A 19,589-nucleotide genomic window follows, 5' to 3' on the forward strand; every position below is an offset into this window, starting at 1 on the left:
AGCTCTCAGCGAGTAGCACCTATTAAGGCTGGCACGGAACACAAAGGGGGTGGGGGGTGGCCAGCACCACGCCCGGCCGCCTTTGTCTCCCTCGCGGCGATGTTTACACACCGCACCGGTTACCCATTTGAGGCTGAGTCGACGTCGGGGAAGCCATTGACCGGTTCAGATAATCGTCACGGGCGCTCGCCGTGAGCGGGAATCGAACCCAGGTGGCCGCTGCTAACCGCTGCACGACCCCTCCCCGCCGAATTAGACACACGCGCACACACACGCGCGCGCACGCGTGAAAGTGCAAGCCCGTGCATTGTGGCCGAGTACATAATCATGAATTAGTTAAAACCACACGCGATAGCATCACTGATTTAAATAGGCATTATGCCGTTCACCTTCAAAGCCAATTTCGGAGATGAGGGTTCCAATTTCTGCTGTTTAAATGTTCATGTAAAATTTTAATTACATTAAAAAAACCGTTTTCATGTAAAATGCAAGTCCTTTGTAGCTGTAGACTTGTATTTTTTGTCTTACGCTTTGTGATTGGCTGGAGCCATCCAGGAAGGAGCTTCGTACATGTGCTGCACATCATCTGGTATGTATATTCCTGAAACTATTAAAACTATATTCTTAGGTTTTTTCCGGTAAAGTCACGTAGGTAAAAATTTTTAATTAATAAAAGTTAAATAAAAATAAAATAAAAATCACGACGTTTCGGAGGCAACACAAGCCTCCGTCTTCAAGTAAGAGAAATTCCAAGAAAACAGTCCTTGTATATGAAGTATCGGAAATGACGGCAGGAAACTTCTTGACGGGTAACACACTTTTTATTAAATCTTGACTTGTCACAATACAACGTGTGGTCTCTATTCTTCCGACAACCCACTTTACTTAACTCGTGTAGACTCTCTCTCCCTGGCTACACTCTGTACTTAACTCGTGTAGACTCTAGGCCTCTGGCTACACACATCACTCGTCTCGTGTAGACCCTATGCCTCTGGCTACACACTCCACTCGTCTCGTGTAGACTCTAGCTCTCTGGCTACACACGTCACTCGTCTCGTGTAGACTCTAGCTCTCTGGCTACACACATCACTCGTCTCGTGTAGACTCTAGCTCTCTGGCTACACACATCACTCGTCTCGTGTAGACTCTAGCTCTCTGGCTACACACATCACTCGTCTCGTGTAGACTCTAGCTCTCTGGCTACACACATCACTCGTCTCGTGTAGACTCTAGCTCTCTGGCTACACACATCACTCGTCTCGTGTAGACTCTAGCTCTCTGGCTACACACATCACTCGTCTCGTGTAGACTCTAGCTCTCTGGCTACACACTCCACTCGTCTCGTGTAGACTCTAGCTCTCTGGCTACACACGTCACTCGTCTCGTGTAGACTCTAGCTCTCTGGCTACACACATCACTCGTCTCGTGTAGACTCTAGCTCTCTGGCTACACACATCACTCGTCTCGTGTAGACTCTAGCTCTCTGGCTACACACGTCACTCGTCTCGTGTAGACTCTAGCTCTCTGGCTACACACATCACTCGTCTCGTGTAGACTCTAGCTCTCTGGCTACACACATCACTCGTCTCGTGTAGACTCTAGCTCTCTGGCTACACACTCCACTCGTCTCGTGTAGACTCTAGCTCTCTGGCTACACACATCACTCGTCTCGTGTAGACTCTAGCTCTCTGGCTACACACATCACTCGTCTCGTGTAGACTCTAGCTCTCTGGCTACACACATCACTCGTCTCGTGTAGACTCTAGCTCTCTGGCTACACACATCACTCGTCTCGTGTAGACTCTAGCTCTCTGGCTACACACTCCACTCGTCTCGTGTAGACTCTAGCTCTCTGGCTACACACATCACTCGTCTCGTGTAGACTCTAGCTCTCTGGCTACACACGTCACTCGTCTCGTGTAGACTCTAGCTCTCTGGCTACACACGTCACTCGTCTCGTGTAGACTCTAGCTCTCTGGCTACACACATCACTCGTCTCGTGTAGACTCTAGCTCTCTGGCTACACACTCCACTCGTCTCGTGTAGACTCTAGCTCTCTGGCTACACACATCACTCGTCTCGTGTAGACTCTAGCTCTCTGGCTACACACGTCACTCGTCTCGTGTAGACTCTAGCTCTCTGGCTACACACGTCACTCGTCTCGTGTAGACTCTAGCTCTCTGGCTACACACTCCACTCGTCTCGTGTAGACTCTAGCTCTCTGGCTACACACATCACTCGTCTCGTGTAGACTCTAGCTCTCTGGCTACACACTCCACTCGTCTCGTGTAGACTCTAGCTCTCTGGCTACACACATCACTCGTCTCGTGTAGACTCTAGCTCTCTGGCTACACACGTCACTCGTCTCGTGTAGACTCTAGCTCTCTGGCTACACACATCACTCGTCTCGTGTAGACTCTAGCTCTCTGGCTACACACTCCACTCGTCTCGTGTAGACTCTAGCTCTCTGGCTACACACATCACTCGTCTCGTGTAGACTCTAGCTCTCTGGCTACACACGTCACTCGTCTCGTGTAGACTCTAGCTCTCTGGCTACACACGTCACTCGTCTCGTGTAGACTCTAGCTCTCTGGCTACACACTCCACTCGTCTCGTGTAGACTCTAGCTCTCTGGCTACACACATCACTCGTCTCGTGTAGACTCTAGCTCTCTGGCTACACACTCCACTCGTCTCGTGTAGACTCTAGCTCTCTGGCTACACACATCACTCGTCTCGTGTAGACTCTAGCTCTCTGGCTACACACGTCACTCGTCTCGTGTAGACTCTAGCTCTCTGGCTACACACGTCACTCGTCTCGTGTAGACTCTAGCTCTCTGGCTACACACTCCACTCGTCTCGTGTAGACTCTAGCTCTCTGGCTACACACATCACTCGTCTCGTGTAGACTCTAGCTCTCTGGCTACACACTCCACTCGTCTCGTGTAGACTCTAGCTCTCTGGCTACACACATCACTCGTCTCGTGTAGACTCTAGCTCTCTGGCTACACACATCACTCGTCTCGTGTAGACTCTAGCTCTCTGGCTACACACTCCACTCGTCTCGTGTAGACTCTAGCTCTCTGGCTACACACATCACTCGTCTCGTGTAGACTCTAGCTCTCTGGCTACACACGTCACTCGTCTCGTGTAGACTCTAGCTCTCTGGCTACACACGTCACTCGTCTCGTGTAGACTCTAGCTCTCTGGCTACACACTCCACTCGTCTCGTGTAGACTCTAGCTCTCTGGCTACACACATCACTCGTCTCGTGTAGACTCTAGCTCTCTGGCTACACACTCCACTCGTCTCGTGTAGACTCTAGCTCTCTGGCTACACACATCACTCGTCTCGTGTAGACTCTAGCTCTCTGGCTACACACTCCGCATGCTGACACTGCATGCTCCCCCTACACTCCGCCTCTGGGTTACACCGAGTCCGGGTCCTCACAGGACAGCGGGACTGGGTACCGCAGGGCCCTGTCTCTTCCTCTCCGTCTTCAGTCTTCGCTGGATACACTCTCCCCGTGCGCCTGTGCGCATCACCTTATATAGTCCCTCCTCCCGGGAAGACGGAGCGGATGCGGACCTCGATGCGAGCATCGCTCCTTAGTGAACCAATCACGACGCGCTATCTCTACGATCCGCTTTCCCCCAGCGCGTGTTTCCACTCATCACTCAATCACGCCACGCTGCCACCCGATCACTCCCACACCAGCGCGTCACCGGCACCCAGCCAATCAGCACCACACAACACACGATCCCGCGCTGACCCCTGATCCCTCACCGTCAGCGCGCGTCACCACACACACATCCAATCCCGACGCGCTGGCACCTGATCGCTACCCCAGCGCGTATCGCCACTACATATATATACTGGTTGAGGGTGGGAGGAGCCAAGGTAGGCCCTGGATATTATTATTGTGAGGTTCGGTGCGGCTGAAGCACGTTGTTAGGAATGAGCCTCTGTTGTGTAGACTGGTTGAAAAGAGTTGTTAAGGTGCAGCTGATGTAAAGGTGCGTGTAAATGGGACTGAGCCTTTTGTTATGTAGAGGTGGTGAGGCTGAAACCGCTGCCAGGAATGAGTCTTTGTTTTGTAGACTGGTTGAACAAACCACTCCCCACTACACCCACGCACAAAGACAAAGATCCCCCGTATAGCCTTAACAGACTGTAGGGGCAAGTGCTGTTAGCGAGCATCTATGCAGGCCGGCACGGCATACGAGGGGGGTGGGTGGCCAACACCACGCCCGGCCGCCTTTGTCTTCCCAATAGCGATGTTTACACATCGCACCAGGTACTCATTTGAGGCTGAGTTGTTCTGGGGGAGGCCCAGGACCGGTTCAGATAATCGTCACTGGGTGTTGGCCGTGAGCGGGAATTGAACTCGGGTCACCAGGTTCGTAGCGCAGCGGAGCGCTAACTGCTACACCACCGCTCAGAATGGTGAAGGGTTCAAATTCCCAGCAAGAAGCCGAGCGCGGAATTTGTTGAAGTGGGTTTCGGATTTTTCTAGGCTGCGAAAATAACTTTCAGCTGCAAAACAAAACAGATTAATAATGGCCCTACGGTTCGAAATAAACTGGAAAGAAAACAAAATGAGAAGGCGTAAGCCCCTCGTGTGTGCGTGCGTTTTCTCCGGGCACTCTGCTCTTCTCTGACGTGCAAAAAGCTCTTTGAAAAATAACGAGTCAAATTTGTGGAATTCAATTTGAAGTAAATTCCTTTGAAAGAAAAATACTACCACGATTATTCCCGTCATAAAAAAAAACCATTTTGGACAACGAGTTCATCGATCTGCTCCATTCACGAACAGGAAATCCTAAATTCCACCCGTGCTCTAAAGGCGCAAGTACGATTTTGTTCGTCGGACAGATTTGCATTTCCCTTTTCAACCAAATCACGGGAACACGTGTATTCACAAGCCGCACGCTGTAATTGCTGAAGCCAAGCATAGAGTGAGCGTGGTTTATGGGACAGCGCAGACCAGCCATAGACAACTCAGTGTATATATATATGTAGTGGCTTCGAATTAGGTGCACACACACACAGCTTGGAGGCAACACTATGTATTAAACGGTAAGTAATATAACACTGTACATGAGGTGGTGACCACCTTCCTCAACTCACTAACACTCTGGAACACGACACAGAGTGGACCAGGCAGGCTACGGGCTGCCTGGCCCAGGACGACGACCCGGGACTTGAGGACCGATGATGTCGTCTTCACTTCGGAGTTCAACAGCCCCGCTCTGCATCCACACCCCGCTTATATCCCCTTCCCAGGCCACGCCTCCCTTCCCAGGCCACGCCTCCCTTCCTAGGCCACGCCTCCCTTCCGCCACCTCTGGGAAGGTCTGGGTCCCTCCACCACGTGACCCCCAGGCACCCCTTGGGGCCCCCAGCCCTCGTACGGGCCGACACAGTAGTGACGGCCTATGTCACTACATATATATAAACACAGGACGCACAATCAATATTAAGTGAAGACCAGTGCTTTGGCTGTCATAGCTCAACGAGCCTGTACGTCTAAAAATAACCATTAATCCCTCCTGTATTTACCTACCCCGTTATCCTCCCCTCACAGTGTCTCTGGATTTCATTATTTATTATATAATCCAAGATCTTAAGGCGGAGGGGGTTAACCTGCTGCCTCTCTTTGTACCGAGTGGCAATACGCGCTTGGCGGTTGCTCTGGACGAGGTGCAGTGTGAATGGAAATTCGTGGCACTCAGACCTCCCTTACGCGGCTGAAATCAAAATTGCTTTCAAATGATTAACAACGGGTGCAGTGGAAACAAATCAACAGATTTCAGACACCCTCGCAAATACTCACTGTCGTGCCACGAATGGCAAGCCCGTGAAAAAGGAATGACAACGTTGTGCACTGGCCTGCCAGAAAGACGTTTGAAAGAGCGACGATGAAGGTGAACCTCGCCCATTGCACGGATTCCAAGAAGTGTGTTGGACCTCGGGAGCGCTTACGATCAAGCGGCCAATAACGATAACGTCCGAGCCGGCGCAACGAGGCGACGTCGGACGGGGCGCGTGACGCGCGAAGACGCGAGACGGCGTCCGGGGATGCAACGCACGCACGGCACGCAACGCCTTGGGCAGCGGCTCAGCCCATTTTAGCGTTGGGGTGTTTTTATTTTATATCTATCACCAGGTTTTTGTCGAACCTTCGATCAATTTAGGCCGGAATTCTACAGGGCAGGTCCCAAAAAAGCAACAAAAAACTTGGCGCTGAAATTGTATTCATACCGACTCGTCTTCGTGACGCCAAGTCAGACAGACTGACGGGCAGAGCGAACGAAATGATTCGACCTCAGCTTTGGCTTATTTCCTGGAGTGGATAATGGCAGCTTCCACGCGAGCCACTCTTGTCAAGCGAGAGATCACGCCCAACAGCATCGAGTACCCGTCGACCGACGACATCCCGTTGTCCAGAGAGAGCAACGATAGAGCAACGGAACTCACGCTGGCGTGTTTCACCCGGTGAAGAAATCAAAGAGCCACGGTACGATTGCCTCGTCGGGAAGACTGCGCCGTGTCAACTCGCGTTAAACACATCCGTGCGGGCGAGGATCAGATTAGCGCGGTTGGCTACGTACAATGTGAAAGAAGTTCAACATACATCTCTGCAAAGACGGGTACCGCATCGCGCTGCGCTCTCAGATGCGCTTCTGCGGCCGTCTGGAACGCTCTTCCTTCCGATATTAGGAAGCCCACTGGAGCTATGCACGTTTAAATCTAATTGAAAACTAATTTCTTTCGAACTGATTTTTTGTGTTTAGTTTGCAATCCTTCCCCCCACACCTCCGATTAGCGCGGTTGGCTACGTATGGTGCCAAAGAAGTTCAACATAGTACATACGTACGTACAAACACTATAATATAATGCATTTGATACAACTCGCAATAGAAAAAACGTAAAAATAACACGTTCAACTTCACATATGTAGATAAAATCTGTGGATGAAATATGCAAATGTTGCACTTCAACATAGACAAATAAAAAGGCAAAGCTAATTGCATGCCGATCTTAGACTACCGGACCGCTTCTGCGGCCGTCTGGAACGCTCTTCCTTGCGATATTAGCAAGCCCGCTAGAGCTATGCTTTTTAAAATCTAGATTGAAAACTAATTTCTTTCGAACTGCTTTTAAGTGTTTAGTTTGTCGTCCTTTCCCCCGCCCCAACAAACCTCCAATTAGCATGGTCGTCTTCATGCGGTGCAAAAAAAGTTCAACACGCGTGCGTATGAGGCTCGCGCACGGGCCGTGCGACGCTCTCACCGCGTCGTGGATGGAGGCGAAGACGATCTCCACCCCCGAGAGGCCCTCGTCCAGGAAGTGGCGGCGGATCGCGGCCACGTTGCACTGGCAGCAGTTGTCGTCCTGCACCGTAAGGCTGGGAGAGAATCGGTGCCTCCGCACGCAGTAGCCCAGGCAGCAGCACCTGACACGGTTCACACGGCGCAGCAGCAGCGACAACAACAACAACAGCTTGGCGCCGCCGCTGCCCTTCGCCACCGAGCGGAGGCGATGTCACCGCGGCTCTTGCGTCAGGGTAGGGGGCGCTTTGAGGTCACGGGGAAGGAGCCGGGTGTTTTGGGATGACTGACTGAGATGCCCCACTTGCCCACCACCTGTGTCTACGTGCCCCACCTGCCCACCACCTGTGCTCCCCAACTGCTGTAACAGTGCGAGACCCCTTTGGCGTCCCGAAGCGTATTCTGAGTGATGCCACTACGCCGGGTGCTACCATGAGCCTTCGGTGCAACGCGAGAGCACGGCAAGGGGCCAACGCTGGCGCCAGCGAAGCGCAGTACTCACGAAAAGTTGGCCATAAGCTTGCAGAGTCCGCAGGCCGGCTTCCTGATGAGGTACATGGGCCACCCATACGCAGCCAGCGCGTAGTGCATGTAGTAGCACACGTCCTTGTACATGCTCATGACATTCTGGAAGAACAAAAACGATTTTCAGCAATCTCTATAAAGCAGACTTTGCGTGTGTGTATGTGTGTGTGTGAACCAAATTGTACCAAAACCATGAAGCCTACACACCTCAAAGTTTCCGTGCATACTCACGGATGAGTGAGTGTGTTTTACCTTCCCGGCTCACCTGCAACACCTGAAACACCTGCACACTACACCTCCCCCCCCCTTTCCCCCATGCCGCTGCACGTTATCCTCCGCTATTATCAGGCCCGCGTTTATCCCACCAAATTCACCCACTACCGCCGTTTACTGCGATACCTGCACGTGCACAGCTCACCTCCAACACACACACTGCAATATTCACACAATACATCTACTCTTCTAAAACGTCTACGTACCAGCACCACCTACCTCCTTCTAAACAACACGGACGCTACGCAAAAGCTACGACTACATACATCGATTCACAATAAAGGTTTTTGGGGTAGATCGCGTGGTGGTGTTTCATTCAGACTCCCGGACAGACCTGGTCTTCACCTGAGGACGGCTGCTTGCGTTGTGGCCGAAACGTAGTGAGAATTTTTTTATTATGTTTAATTTGTATTATTTTATTATTTCCCTTCTACGTGACTTTACCGAAAGAACCAATAAGATGAATCCCTGCAGTCATGAAAGCTTTAAATCGATATTTAAGTATAAATGTGTCGTCACCCTCCACCACCCGACACAGCCAGTGAGGTTTGTCAAGTAAACAACGCGCCAATTAGTTACTAGTATAGTGTAAAGTGTAGTGTATAGCGTAGTGTATAGCTTAGTATACTACTTCAACCCACCGGTGTGTTGGAGAGTAAATCCACAACATTTACAATTTTAATACATTCATAATAAAGGTTTTTTGGGTTATATTATGAATAAAATTGGTTGCGAAAGCCTACGTGTGACACATACGTCAAGTCTACATCGCCTGGTAAGCAGACAAAACGCATGCACATGTACACACTCACGTTCACGTAATTATAGATGTGCACACACCACCGCTCACACACTCTTGATAATTGCTTCAATCGCGACTAACAATAACACCCTCCAACAACTTCCAGCCTTACGCTTCACTCATTTGTGGCTTCGTTTTCGCGTGCCAACTACGCTTACAAATTCACTTATACATTATTTATTGAACATTCCCTACACGGCGATTCACTCTCACACTCGCTATTTACAATTCCTTGTTACGGACTTTTACCTACACACATCACGTACCTCACGGAAAACCTGCACTCATCTTCACCAGAGCCGATAACGCTAACTGATGGCATTTCTACAAGTGCCGTAATGTCTGCACCTACAGCTAATTAAACTCACCAAGAAACAACACGGCACGCTGCCTGTGCTGCAATGCCTGCACCTACAGCTAATTAAACTCACCAAGAAACAACACGGCACGCTGCCTGTGCTGCAATGCCTGCACCTACAGCTAATTAAACTCACCAAGAAACAACACGGCACGCTGCCTGTGCTGCAATGCCTGCACCTACAGCTAATTAAACTCACCAAGAAACAACACGGCACGCTGCCTGTGCTGCAATGCCTGCACCTACAGCTAATTAAACTCACCAAGAAACAACACGGCACGCTGTCTGTGCTGCAATGTCTACACCTACAGCTATTTAAACTCACCAAGAAACAACACGACACGCTGCCTGTGCTGCAATGTCTACACCTACAGCTATTTAAACTCACCAAGAAACAACACGGCACACTGCCTGTGCTGCAGTGTCTGCACCTACAGCTAATTAAACTCACCAAGAAACAACACGGCACGCTGCCTGTGCTGCAATGCCTGCACCTACAGCTAATTAAACTCACCAAGAAACAACACGGCACGCTGCCTGTGCTGCAATGCCTGCACCTACAGCTATTTAAACTCACCAAGAAACAACACGGCACGCTGTCTGTGCTGCAATGTCTGCACCTACAGCTATTTAAACTCACCAAGAAACAACACGGCACGCTGTCTGTGCTGCAATGTCTGCACCTACAGCTATTTAAACTCACCAAGAAACAACACGGCACGCTGCCTGTGCTGCAATGTCTGCACCTACAGCTAATTAAACTCACCAAGAAACAACACGGCACGCTGTCTGTGCTGCAATGCCTGCACCTACAGCTAATTAAACTCACCAAGAAACAACACGGCACGCTGTCTGTGCTGCAATGTCTACACCTACAGCTAATTAAACTCACCAAGAAACAACACGGCACGCTGCCTGTGCTGCAATGCCTGCACCTACAGCTAATTAAACTCACCAAGAAACAACACGGCACGCTGTCTGTGCTGCAGTGTCTGCACCTACAGCTAATTAAACTCACCAAGAAACAACACGGCACGCTGCCTGTGCTGCAATGTCTGCACCTACAGCTAATTAAACTCACCAAGAAACAACACGGCACGCTGCCTGTGCTGCAATGCCTGCACCTACAGCTAATTAAACTCACCAAGAAACAACACGGCACGCTGTCTGTGCTGCAATGTCTGCACCTACAGCTAATTAAACTCACCAAGAAACAACACGGCACGCTGCCTGTGCTGCAATGCCTGCACCTACAGCTATTTAAACTCACCAAGAAACAACACGGCACGCTGTCTGTGCTGCAATGCCTGCACCTACAGCTAATTAAACTCACAAAGAAACAACACGACACGCTGCCTGTGCTGCAATGTCTGCACCTACAGCTAATTAAACTCACAAAGAAACAACACGGCACGCTGCCTGTGCTGCAATGTCTGCACCTACAGCTAATTAAACTCACAAAGAAACAACACGGCACGCTGCCTGTGCTGCAATGTCTGCACCTACAGCTATTTAAACTCACCAAGAAACAACACGGCACGCTGCCTGTGCTGCAATGCCTGCACCTACAGCTATTTAAACTCACCAAGAAACAACACGGCACGCTGCCTGTGCTGCAATGCCTGCACCTACAGCTAATTAAACTCACCAAGAAACAACACGGCACGCTGTCTGTGCTGCAGTGTCTGCACCTACAGCTAATTAAACTCACCAAGAAACAACACGGCACGCTGTCTGTGCTGCAGTGTCTGCACCTACAGCTAATTAAACTCACCAAGAAACAACACGGCACGCTGCCTGTGCTGCAGTGTCTGCACCTACAGCTAATTAAACTCACCAAGAAACAACACAGCACGCTGCCTGTGCTGCAATGCCTGCACCTACAGCTATTTAAACTCACAAAGAAACAACACGGCATGCTGCCTGTGCTGCAATGCCTGCACCTACAGCTAATTAAACTCACAAAGAAACAACACGGCACGCTGTCTGTGCTGCAATGCCTGCACCTACAGCTAATTAAACTCACCAAAAAACAACACGGCACGCTGTCTGTGCTGCAGTGTCTGCACCTACAGCTAATTAAACTCACCAAAAAACAACACGGCACGCTGTCTGTGCTGCAGTGTCTGCACCTACAGCTAATACAACTCCTGAACACCGAGAAGCAAGGCAGTTTGCAAACAGCACGACAATGCCTGCAGACAGGTGTCTATCCCGGAGCCTCATGGAAAAGTCTGCTTTTTCATACTGCCCTCACTGAATTTGACGCTTCTGGTCCATTAGTTTCTATCGCTGCCATGTCTAGTTGCTGCCGCCACTGCCATGCAATGACATGGAGAGGAGAACCTACGGGGGGGGGGGGGGGGCTACTCTGCAACAATGGCAAGGTTTCAGCTGCCTACAATTAATGACCCTCGCCCTAGTCTCTTCGTGTATTACCAAGAAGCATGCGCAATCATTGTGCTAACATTGCGCCACCCTTGTGCACCATTTTAAAACGAAATTGTACGATTCACTCACCATGAAAAAAAACGGCTTCATGAAGGCCACGATTATCATATCAATTGAGTTATTCTTCTGTTTCAAAACATACCAAAACTGCAAAGTGTCCTATTAACGCTTCAGAAACATTATACCACAAGAACATGGAGAGAAAAAAATCCAGCTCGGATAGAACACCGGCATCATCGTCGTCACGAGGAAAATCGATTCTGTGCGAACATCACATGCTTCACGATATTTCGTTATCGTATAATGCTGTACGCTCATGAATATTCACACTATTCAATATGCATGTATGCTCACGTATATATGGATATCTTTCGGACTTTTCTTCCAAGTATCAAGATAATACAAAAATAATAATAGGCGTTAATCTTTCTGGAAATAAAACAGGTGTTGAGATGTTCAAAGACCAAATAGACACCTACTGCAAGGAATTAAGTCTGCATTAACCGCACGCACTTGTGGCAAAACATGCAAACATGCTCTGATAATTATATACGCATTGTCTTTGAAACTAATTGGCCTACACGAGACGGCCTTCTTTACGTACGCATGCGTGTATGTGTGTTGAACTTCTTTTGCACCGTACGTAGCCAACCGTGCTAACCGATGTGCATACGTTACTCATCGACCGCAATCAACATGGTAATTTCACTGACCATGCACAGTGAATCCGCCTTTTATAATGTCGCCACTCAAAATCCCCGGGAAGGGAGAGCATCGCTATGCTCCTGGAATAATTCAATGGAATCTACGGCGATTAATTAATAAATAAGTGCGCCGTATCTGTTACACGCTGCACAGCGCCTGATTGAAACGAGCCCAGGAACGGGCGATTAAAAAAATTGTCAATTGATAAAAAGGACCACATCAATACGAGCAGCAGCGACGGGCTGACGTTGAACTTTTAAAAGGTCAAACTGACAAACTGAACCCGTGGGATAATTAACCATTTGGGGGCCTCAGAAGACGACGCATCAAAACATGGCCCACTTGAATTGAGAAAGGTTTCTTTCCCTTGGTTCGTCGTTCTTATTGTTTAGCACCGTCGGCTACGTGCGGCGGTGCGAACGAAGTCATGTAGAGAATGTGTTTTCAAACCTCACTCGTTAACCTACTGGACACCTGTGAAAAAGAGCTTCATGGCTCATCGGATTTCTCCAGGATAAATAAAGATGCGGATTCAGATTAAAAAATAAATTACGCATTTGTTTGCAGATGGCGTGATATCACCGGTTTACATGTTCAAGCACAAAAATCTTGAGACATTAACACCATCCAATAAAATCCCATTTCACCTAAGTTTGCTAATACATACAATTTAAGCTATAAACAGGCAAAATAACATTAACTTCAGCCCTACAATATTTAGCGTGTATTAACACCTCAGGAAATTAATTCAAGATGGGGGAAGAAAAACACCATATACCGTTACACAGGATTTTCTGCCGAGAACTTTCATCATCATTATCATCAGCCACGATCAATCCACCACTGGGTGAAGGAGGAAATACATTTATGTTTTCAAAATAATATACAGCCCTTCGTCAATCCACTGCTGTATGAAGGTCACCTCATGCCGTCTTGGTTAAGGGGGGGAGGGGGGGGAGTCGTTTTAGCATCCTTCACCACGTGGGTCAGTGAGGGTTGGTGAGGGGGATGCCGATGACCATGGGCGATGTATGATGATGCGGGAATCAAACTCGGGATCACCCGGTCCCACAGCGCAGCGCGCGCTAACCACCGTGGCACGCCCCTTGTCAAAAAATAAGGGTTCTTTTACAAAAAAAACACAGAAACGCGACAGCCAGTGTGTGGAAATATCTGCCAGGCCATTTTGCATGAGAAAAATAATTTTTGTCATCCAAAACAAGGCTGGAAACGAGACGGGGCCCATTTAGTCCATTCAACTCCATTCGATTGTGAGTAGCAGATCGATTATAATTTTTTTTTTTTACCAGGTAAGGCCCACTGAGCTATGTAGCTCTTTTTTTAGAAGCAACCTGGCCACAAATGATAGCTCAAAGAAGTGGCTTATTACATGGAAGTTTACAGCAGCCAAATACTCTCAACGCATGTTGATTGTAAATGTGGAGGGAAAAACCGGAGGACCCGGAGACAAATCCACATGACAATAAAATAAAACAAACCATTTTTTTTTTGTACCAGGTAAGGCTCACTGTGCTATCTAGCGCTTTTTTAGAAGCGACCTCACCACGAATGATAGCTCAATGAATTGGCTCGTCATCACGTGGAAATTTACAGCAGCCAAGTACTCTCAACGCCTGATGTTGATAGTAAATGTGGAGGGAAAAACCGGAGGCCCCGGAAAAAAATCCACGCCACCACGGGGAGAGAGACACGCAAACTCCAAATATACAGCCATTGTCAGGGTCGGGATCGAACCCACAACCTCCTGTATACCAGGCGATGGAGTTAATATCTCGCCACCGCAGCACTTGAGAATTTCGTGAGGCCTCCCTTGAAGAGTTCCAGTCGTGATTCCACTTCCATCTCGCGTTGTGTGGCAGCCTGTGGCAGACTGTCGCCACACTTTGCATTGAAATAAAAATCAAAGGTCGTTGTGCCCTTAAGTTGCAGGGATCCGTCCCGCATTGATGGGCTGTACGGGAATCATTGTTACTCTCTTCTTAAATAATGTACAGCCTCCTCCTACCTATGTTAACCCACTTCACGTCACGGGCGCAGAATGGCAGTCGCGTAATTGGATCTCAATTGGGTGAGAGATTTTAAAAAAAATAACAAATGTAATTGTCTACCTCGTCAATGGAAGTGTTTTCATATAATGAGAGTTGACAGTGTCGCTTATCCAACAGGGAACGCAGCACAGAATAGAAAACTGGAAACAACGTGGAACAACCTCGGGCAGTTTCAGAAATCGAGCGACGTAGTCAAGTTAAAGGCTTAATGTACGTGTTTCAAAATCAGCGGAGTGTGTAGAGTGCACGTTTCATCGATTGAAAACAATTATTCTTACGCGCGCGATACTTTGATGAAGTTGCGAGAATCGATTATTTACGGTTTATTGAAATTGCTTGCAAAAATGAAACGTGCTGAAGTTACACAGTGCACGCTGTGCACGCTGCATACGCAAGCACGGTGCACGCTGCGCACAAGCGTACGCAGTGTGTATGCAAGCTTACGCAGTGTGTACGCTGAATGCACATGGCGTGACGTTCTGGCTTGGCTACTGAGTGAATCAACGCTGCTGAAATGATGCATTCCCAGAAGGCCGTGGTGGGCCGATGGGTTGTATTTAGAAAAAAACACCCATGTTTTTTTTAATTTTTACGTGGAGGGACAGATATAACAATAAAAGGTATTGTCCGCTTATCTCATTCCCTCACCGCGCGCGAATATCATTTAGCGCAAGCCACCCTTTCCACGTGAATTTGCGACAAGCAAAAGGATCAGGCATATTCTCAGCAGCTCTCCCGCGATATTTCTCACCTGATGACGATTGCTTGTGTTGCGATCGAAACGTCGTGATATTGTTATTATTTTTATTATTTTTTATTCTTTGATCTATCTACGTGGCTTTACCGAAAGACCGAAAGAATAGGGATGAGGTACTTAAGTCTGTACCGTGGCACACAATGCCATATCACCACAGCAATTAAGAATATATCAGCTGTGTGACAATCGCAGGGTTTGCAATTATGGCTTTTTTTTGTCTGAACAAGTGCCAATCATGAGATTTAAATATTTTAAGAAACTTTATAAGACAAAGTAAAATGTAGACATCCTTCCAAAATATGTATTCTACTTGAGAAAATCATCAAAACGCACCATTGCCATCATCATCAGCCATTGTCTATCCACTGCTTGATGAAAGTTTTCCACTAATATTAAGATTATTTGGATTATTTTGGTGCTACAAATGTCCATATCATGGGCCACATTGTTGAGCTATCATTTGTGGCCAGGTCGCTTCTGAAAAATAAGTTCATACCTCAGTGGGCTTTGCCTTGTAGGATGGGGATGGTTTAGATTAATTTGTATGTGTTTCGGTGATGCGTTTACCTTTCTTATACATTGGACCACTATCATGCTTTTGTATTGTTTGTTGTTGTAAAGCTCTTACCCGCCCATACTGGACATCTGTGAAAAAGAGCTTTCTAGCTCATCGGATTCCTCCAGTATACAATAAATATTCTTATTCTAAATAGAGGGCCCACCCCTCCATGCCAAACTGCAGCCAACATGAGTGACCAAAGAAAATTAATTGCGAGTGAAATCGAGAGAGAAGATAAACCTTCACCCGGGCTATTCACGACTACACAAAGCACAATATTAAAAGACGTCACAAGCATGCGAACCCCCGCACAAAACAAAAACGCCGCTTTAAGAAAGGGCTTTGCAAAACAAATACAACATCGCGGTGCGGCAAAGCTTTTTTTCCAGACAGTTAAACAAACCATTGTCAAGTCACCCGGAATGTGAGCGATCTTCGTCAGACCTCCAAATTCTAAGCTGGGGTTGAGCATAGATCGAGGCTCGGATGGGCGCACCCCACGGGGCTTGTGGGTAGAGGTGTCCAACTGCCAGCGGGCGGGCAGGCAGGACGGGCGGCGCAAAAACGTTCATTGTTGTGCTGTACTTTTACACGACGTTTTACCGCACATTCACCAACCTTTCCGACAGACCTGTTCTTCACCTGAGACCGGCTGCTTGCGTTGTGGCCGAAACGTCGTGATAATTATTTTATTATATTTTATTTTTATTATTTTATTATTTCCCTTCTACGTGACTTTACCGAAAGAACCAAGAAGATTCACCAACCCGCACACTGACCAGGGTTGAAGTTCCGGAAAAATAACCAACATGACCCCGCAGAGCGTGAGAGAGGCCCTCATCCGGCACTGGATTGATGAGAGGGCTGAACGTGCACGGATTTGCCACTACCACTACAATTATTATTGTGAATTCCTTTACCCTTCAGAGGTATAGGGCATCATGCCAACACATTTTACAGCCGGGCTACGGAGGCTGTTATTTGTTACTGTCATGATGGGCGTGCATGTTCAATGCAAACGTAAATATTGCATCGGCAGACAGGAGGGTGACCCGAGTGCTAAAGTGATCTCAGTGCGTGAAATAACAAAAAAAAATGCAGAGCGCCTGCCAAGTCTGATGGGGGATCAAGGCAGTGCAGCTCAGTTGCCGAGTGATCACGACACATCGCCACTACCGCAGGTCATCGGGTGCTGGACTCAGAAGCCAGAAAAAAAAACATTCACCAGTTTGCATAACTTTTCACATTACAACGATGACAATGATAATGTTTCCGTTATTGACGGCATGCTCTTTTAAACCGGAGCGTCTCGGAGAGTGCGTTGGATGCGGTAAGCGACTTGCGTCACAGAAATCATCTCGAGACAAATGGTGAGCCACCCGCCCCCTCCTCCCCAGTGGCACCTGTCCCTGTGTGGCCCAAGGTGACTCGGCACTTGGCCTGCCAGTCGGGGACAATGATTTGTAACCGAGTGGTGGTGCAGCGGTTAACGCACTGTGTTATGAACCCGGCGACTTGAGATTGATTCCCGGCCACAGCTAACATCGGTGGCAAGCGGTGTCCGAACTGGTCTCGCGCACGCCATCTTCACCAACCAGCATTCACCAGAACGGTGAAGTATGCTCAATCAACCACCATGACCGACACGGACTTGCAAATTGTTAAAGCAGCATGATAATTGACAAAATAGTTTTAAATTCGATTTTTTTATTGATGGCCAACTAACGATTCCTCGGCGCGTCTTACAAACAAAAATATATATTGGGCTCTCATCTCGCTAAAACGTGTGGCAAATGATGGATTGAGAATAAGTAAAATCGAGTGCGCTGCTTACAGATTTTTTGAGGTCCAGATACTCAGTCTTCCGTGCGATGGGAATTCCAGACAGGAAGGCCAGGATGTCATTGTTTGCCTATAGATCAACAACACAAGGAGAAGAGACAGCAGCGATGGTTAGACATCACGAGTGAGGAAACCCATGCCTGAACACCGTCGTAGGGCATTGCTCTCCCACACTTCCGTGCCAACTCCACGCCATACCGCACCACACACTTTGTAACCTGCTCCGCTAACGGTTTAGAGCCCAATGCTCAAACACATTCTGCCCTGTTAAAGCTTTCGTGACTCCAGGGATTCATCTTCTTGGTTCTTTCGGTAAAGCCACGTAGAAGGGAAATAATAAAATAATAAAAATAAAACATAATAAAATTATTCTCACGACGTTTCGGCCACAACGCAAGCAGCCGTCCTCAGGTGAAGAACAGGTCTGTCGGAAAGACAGCGTCTGAATGAGCACTACCAGGCTTGGCTGACATATGACGCAGTTTCAAACGAAGCGTCAGGTCTTGTCCCGAGATTTGGTTGTGAAGATCGTTCTTCAACTCACCGTTATGGATGAGCGGAAACAAAAAAATGTACGCGCATTTGTTAAACGCTTGTACGCATGAGAATTACATTTGTTTGGTTGGCTGTGTAGGGTGGAGGAGGGCTTTTGAAGGTCACAAATTTGGTCAAATTGTTACGTGGCCAAAGCTGAGCCGATCAACACACTTGGCTACGTACGGCGCGAAAGACGTTCAGCATACAAACAAATATAAACGATACAAGCTTTATCGATTAATTCACCGATTTGATGACTTGATGCGATTCACAATTGCGATCCGATTCAAGAGCACGTTTTCATTTTATTTGTTTTAAATTTCAGCGATCGCGATTGCCACGAGTGTGTTGCTGCAGAGGTCACGTAGTAAACACATTACGTGAATTGTACACGCACAAAAAACGCGATTCTTACAAACGTGATTCAATGAGTGCATAACGCAAGCTTGAAAATCGAGGTGAACCCACTCCTTGCACAGAGATTTGATATTGGTAAGAGTCCTAGAGCTTGAATTTCCTTTTCAATTTTGTTTCCCCCGGTTTTCTAAAATTTGTTGTTTGCACTTAAAATATTTGACATCAGTTTTTTTTCCCTCCCATGTTGTGTCACTTCTAATATTTAATCTGAAGTCTCCCTTGTCAAGGTGACTTATTTGGCTCGTACCCGATAGAACACAAAAACTGATCTTCCAAATGGTCATGCTCTTCAGCTGTGAGGATAATTGCCTCTGGATTTGTTTGTTTAGAAAAACCAAATTCCCCAAGTTGATTTTATTCAGACATAATAATGGCATTAGCCCAAACAATTCAGGGAAACGCACCCCACTTAGAGGATTGATCATGAAATACGACCAAATGTCACAAACAAGAATATATCACACCCTTCTAACACGAAGGACAAATACAAGATTAGAAATAGGGCAAAAAAAAATACACCTAGGTGAAAATCAATAACATCATCCACTGTAGAAACAAACGGCACCGGAGCTGCACTGAGCAAGAGAGACATGGCTCAGGAGAAGGCCCGCTTTGTTTTTCCACTGCCGAACCCGAGCCGTGCCACTCGTTGTCGTGCACCGTGAGCGAGTCGGGTCTCGTGTCAACGCAGCGCTTGTGCGGCCGTCTGGAACGTTCTTCGTTCCGATATTAGGAAACGACTGCAGCTATACACTTTTAAATCATCCAGATTGACAAACTCATATTTTTAGAACCGCTTTTGCGGTTAAGTTTGTTGTCCTTCCCCCCACACCTCCGATTAGCACGGTTGGCTACGCACGGTGCGAAAGAAGTTCAACATACAAACATACGTACAACCTATGACGAAATTTACAAGCTCTGCCCCTGGAACCTGGTTGCCCCCCCCACCCCCCCCCCCCCC

The 19,589-nt window shown here is 47.9% G+C and overlaps 1 protein-coding gene across 5 annotated transcripts in view; it reads right to left on the reverse strand.

The window, feature by feature from the left end:
* The window catches only part of DAGLA (diacylglycerol lipase alpha), a 103,604-nt gene that overhangs the window by 34,581 nt on the left and 49,434 nt on the right, over window positions 1-19,589 (reverse strand). For all 5 annotated transcript variants that reach the window (XM_078869153.1, XM_078869154.1, XM_078869157.1 and 2 more), the window contains 3 exons: window positions 17,667-17,744; window positions 7,836-7,960; window positions 7,296-7,458 (listed from right to left, as the gene is read on the reverse strand). In XM_078869153.1, coding sequence (XP_078725279.1) covers window positions 7,296-7,458; window positions 7,836-7,960; window positions 17,667-17,744 — 366 coding nt within the window. The remainder of the gene's footprint in view (window positions 1-7,295; window positions 7,459-7,835; window positions 7,961-17,666; window positions 17,745-19,589) is intronic.

This window comes from Lampetra fluviatilis, chromosome 27 (assembly GCF_964198595.1).
Source record: "Lampetra fluviatilis chromosome 27, kcLamFluv1.1, whole genome shotgun sequence".
In the NCBI taxonomy this organism is placed as follows: domain Eukaryota; kingdom Metazoa; phylum Chordata; class Hyperoartia; order Petromyzontiformes; family Petromyzontidae; genus Lampetra; species Lampetra fluviatilis.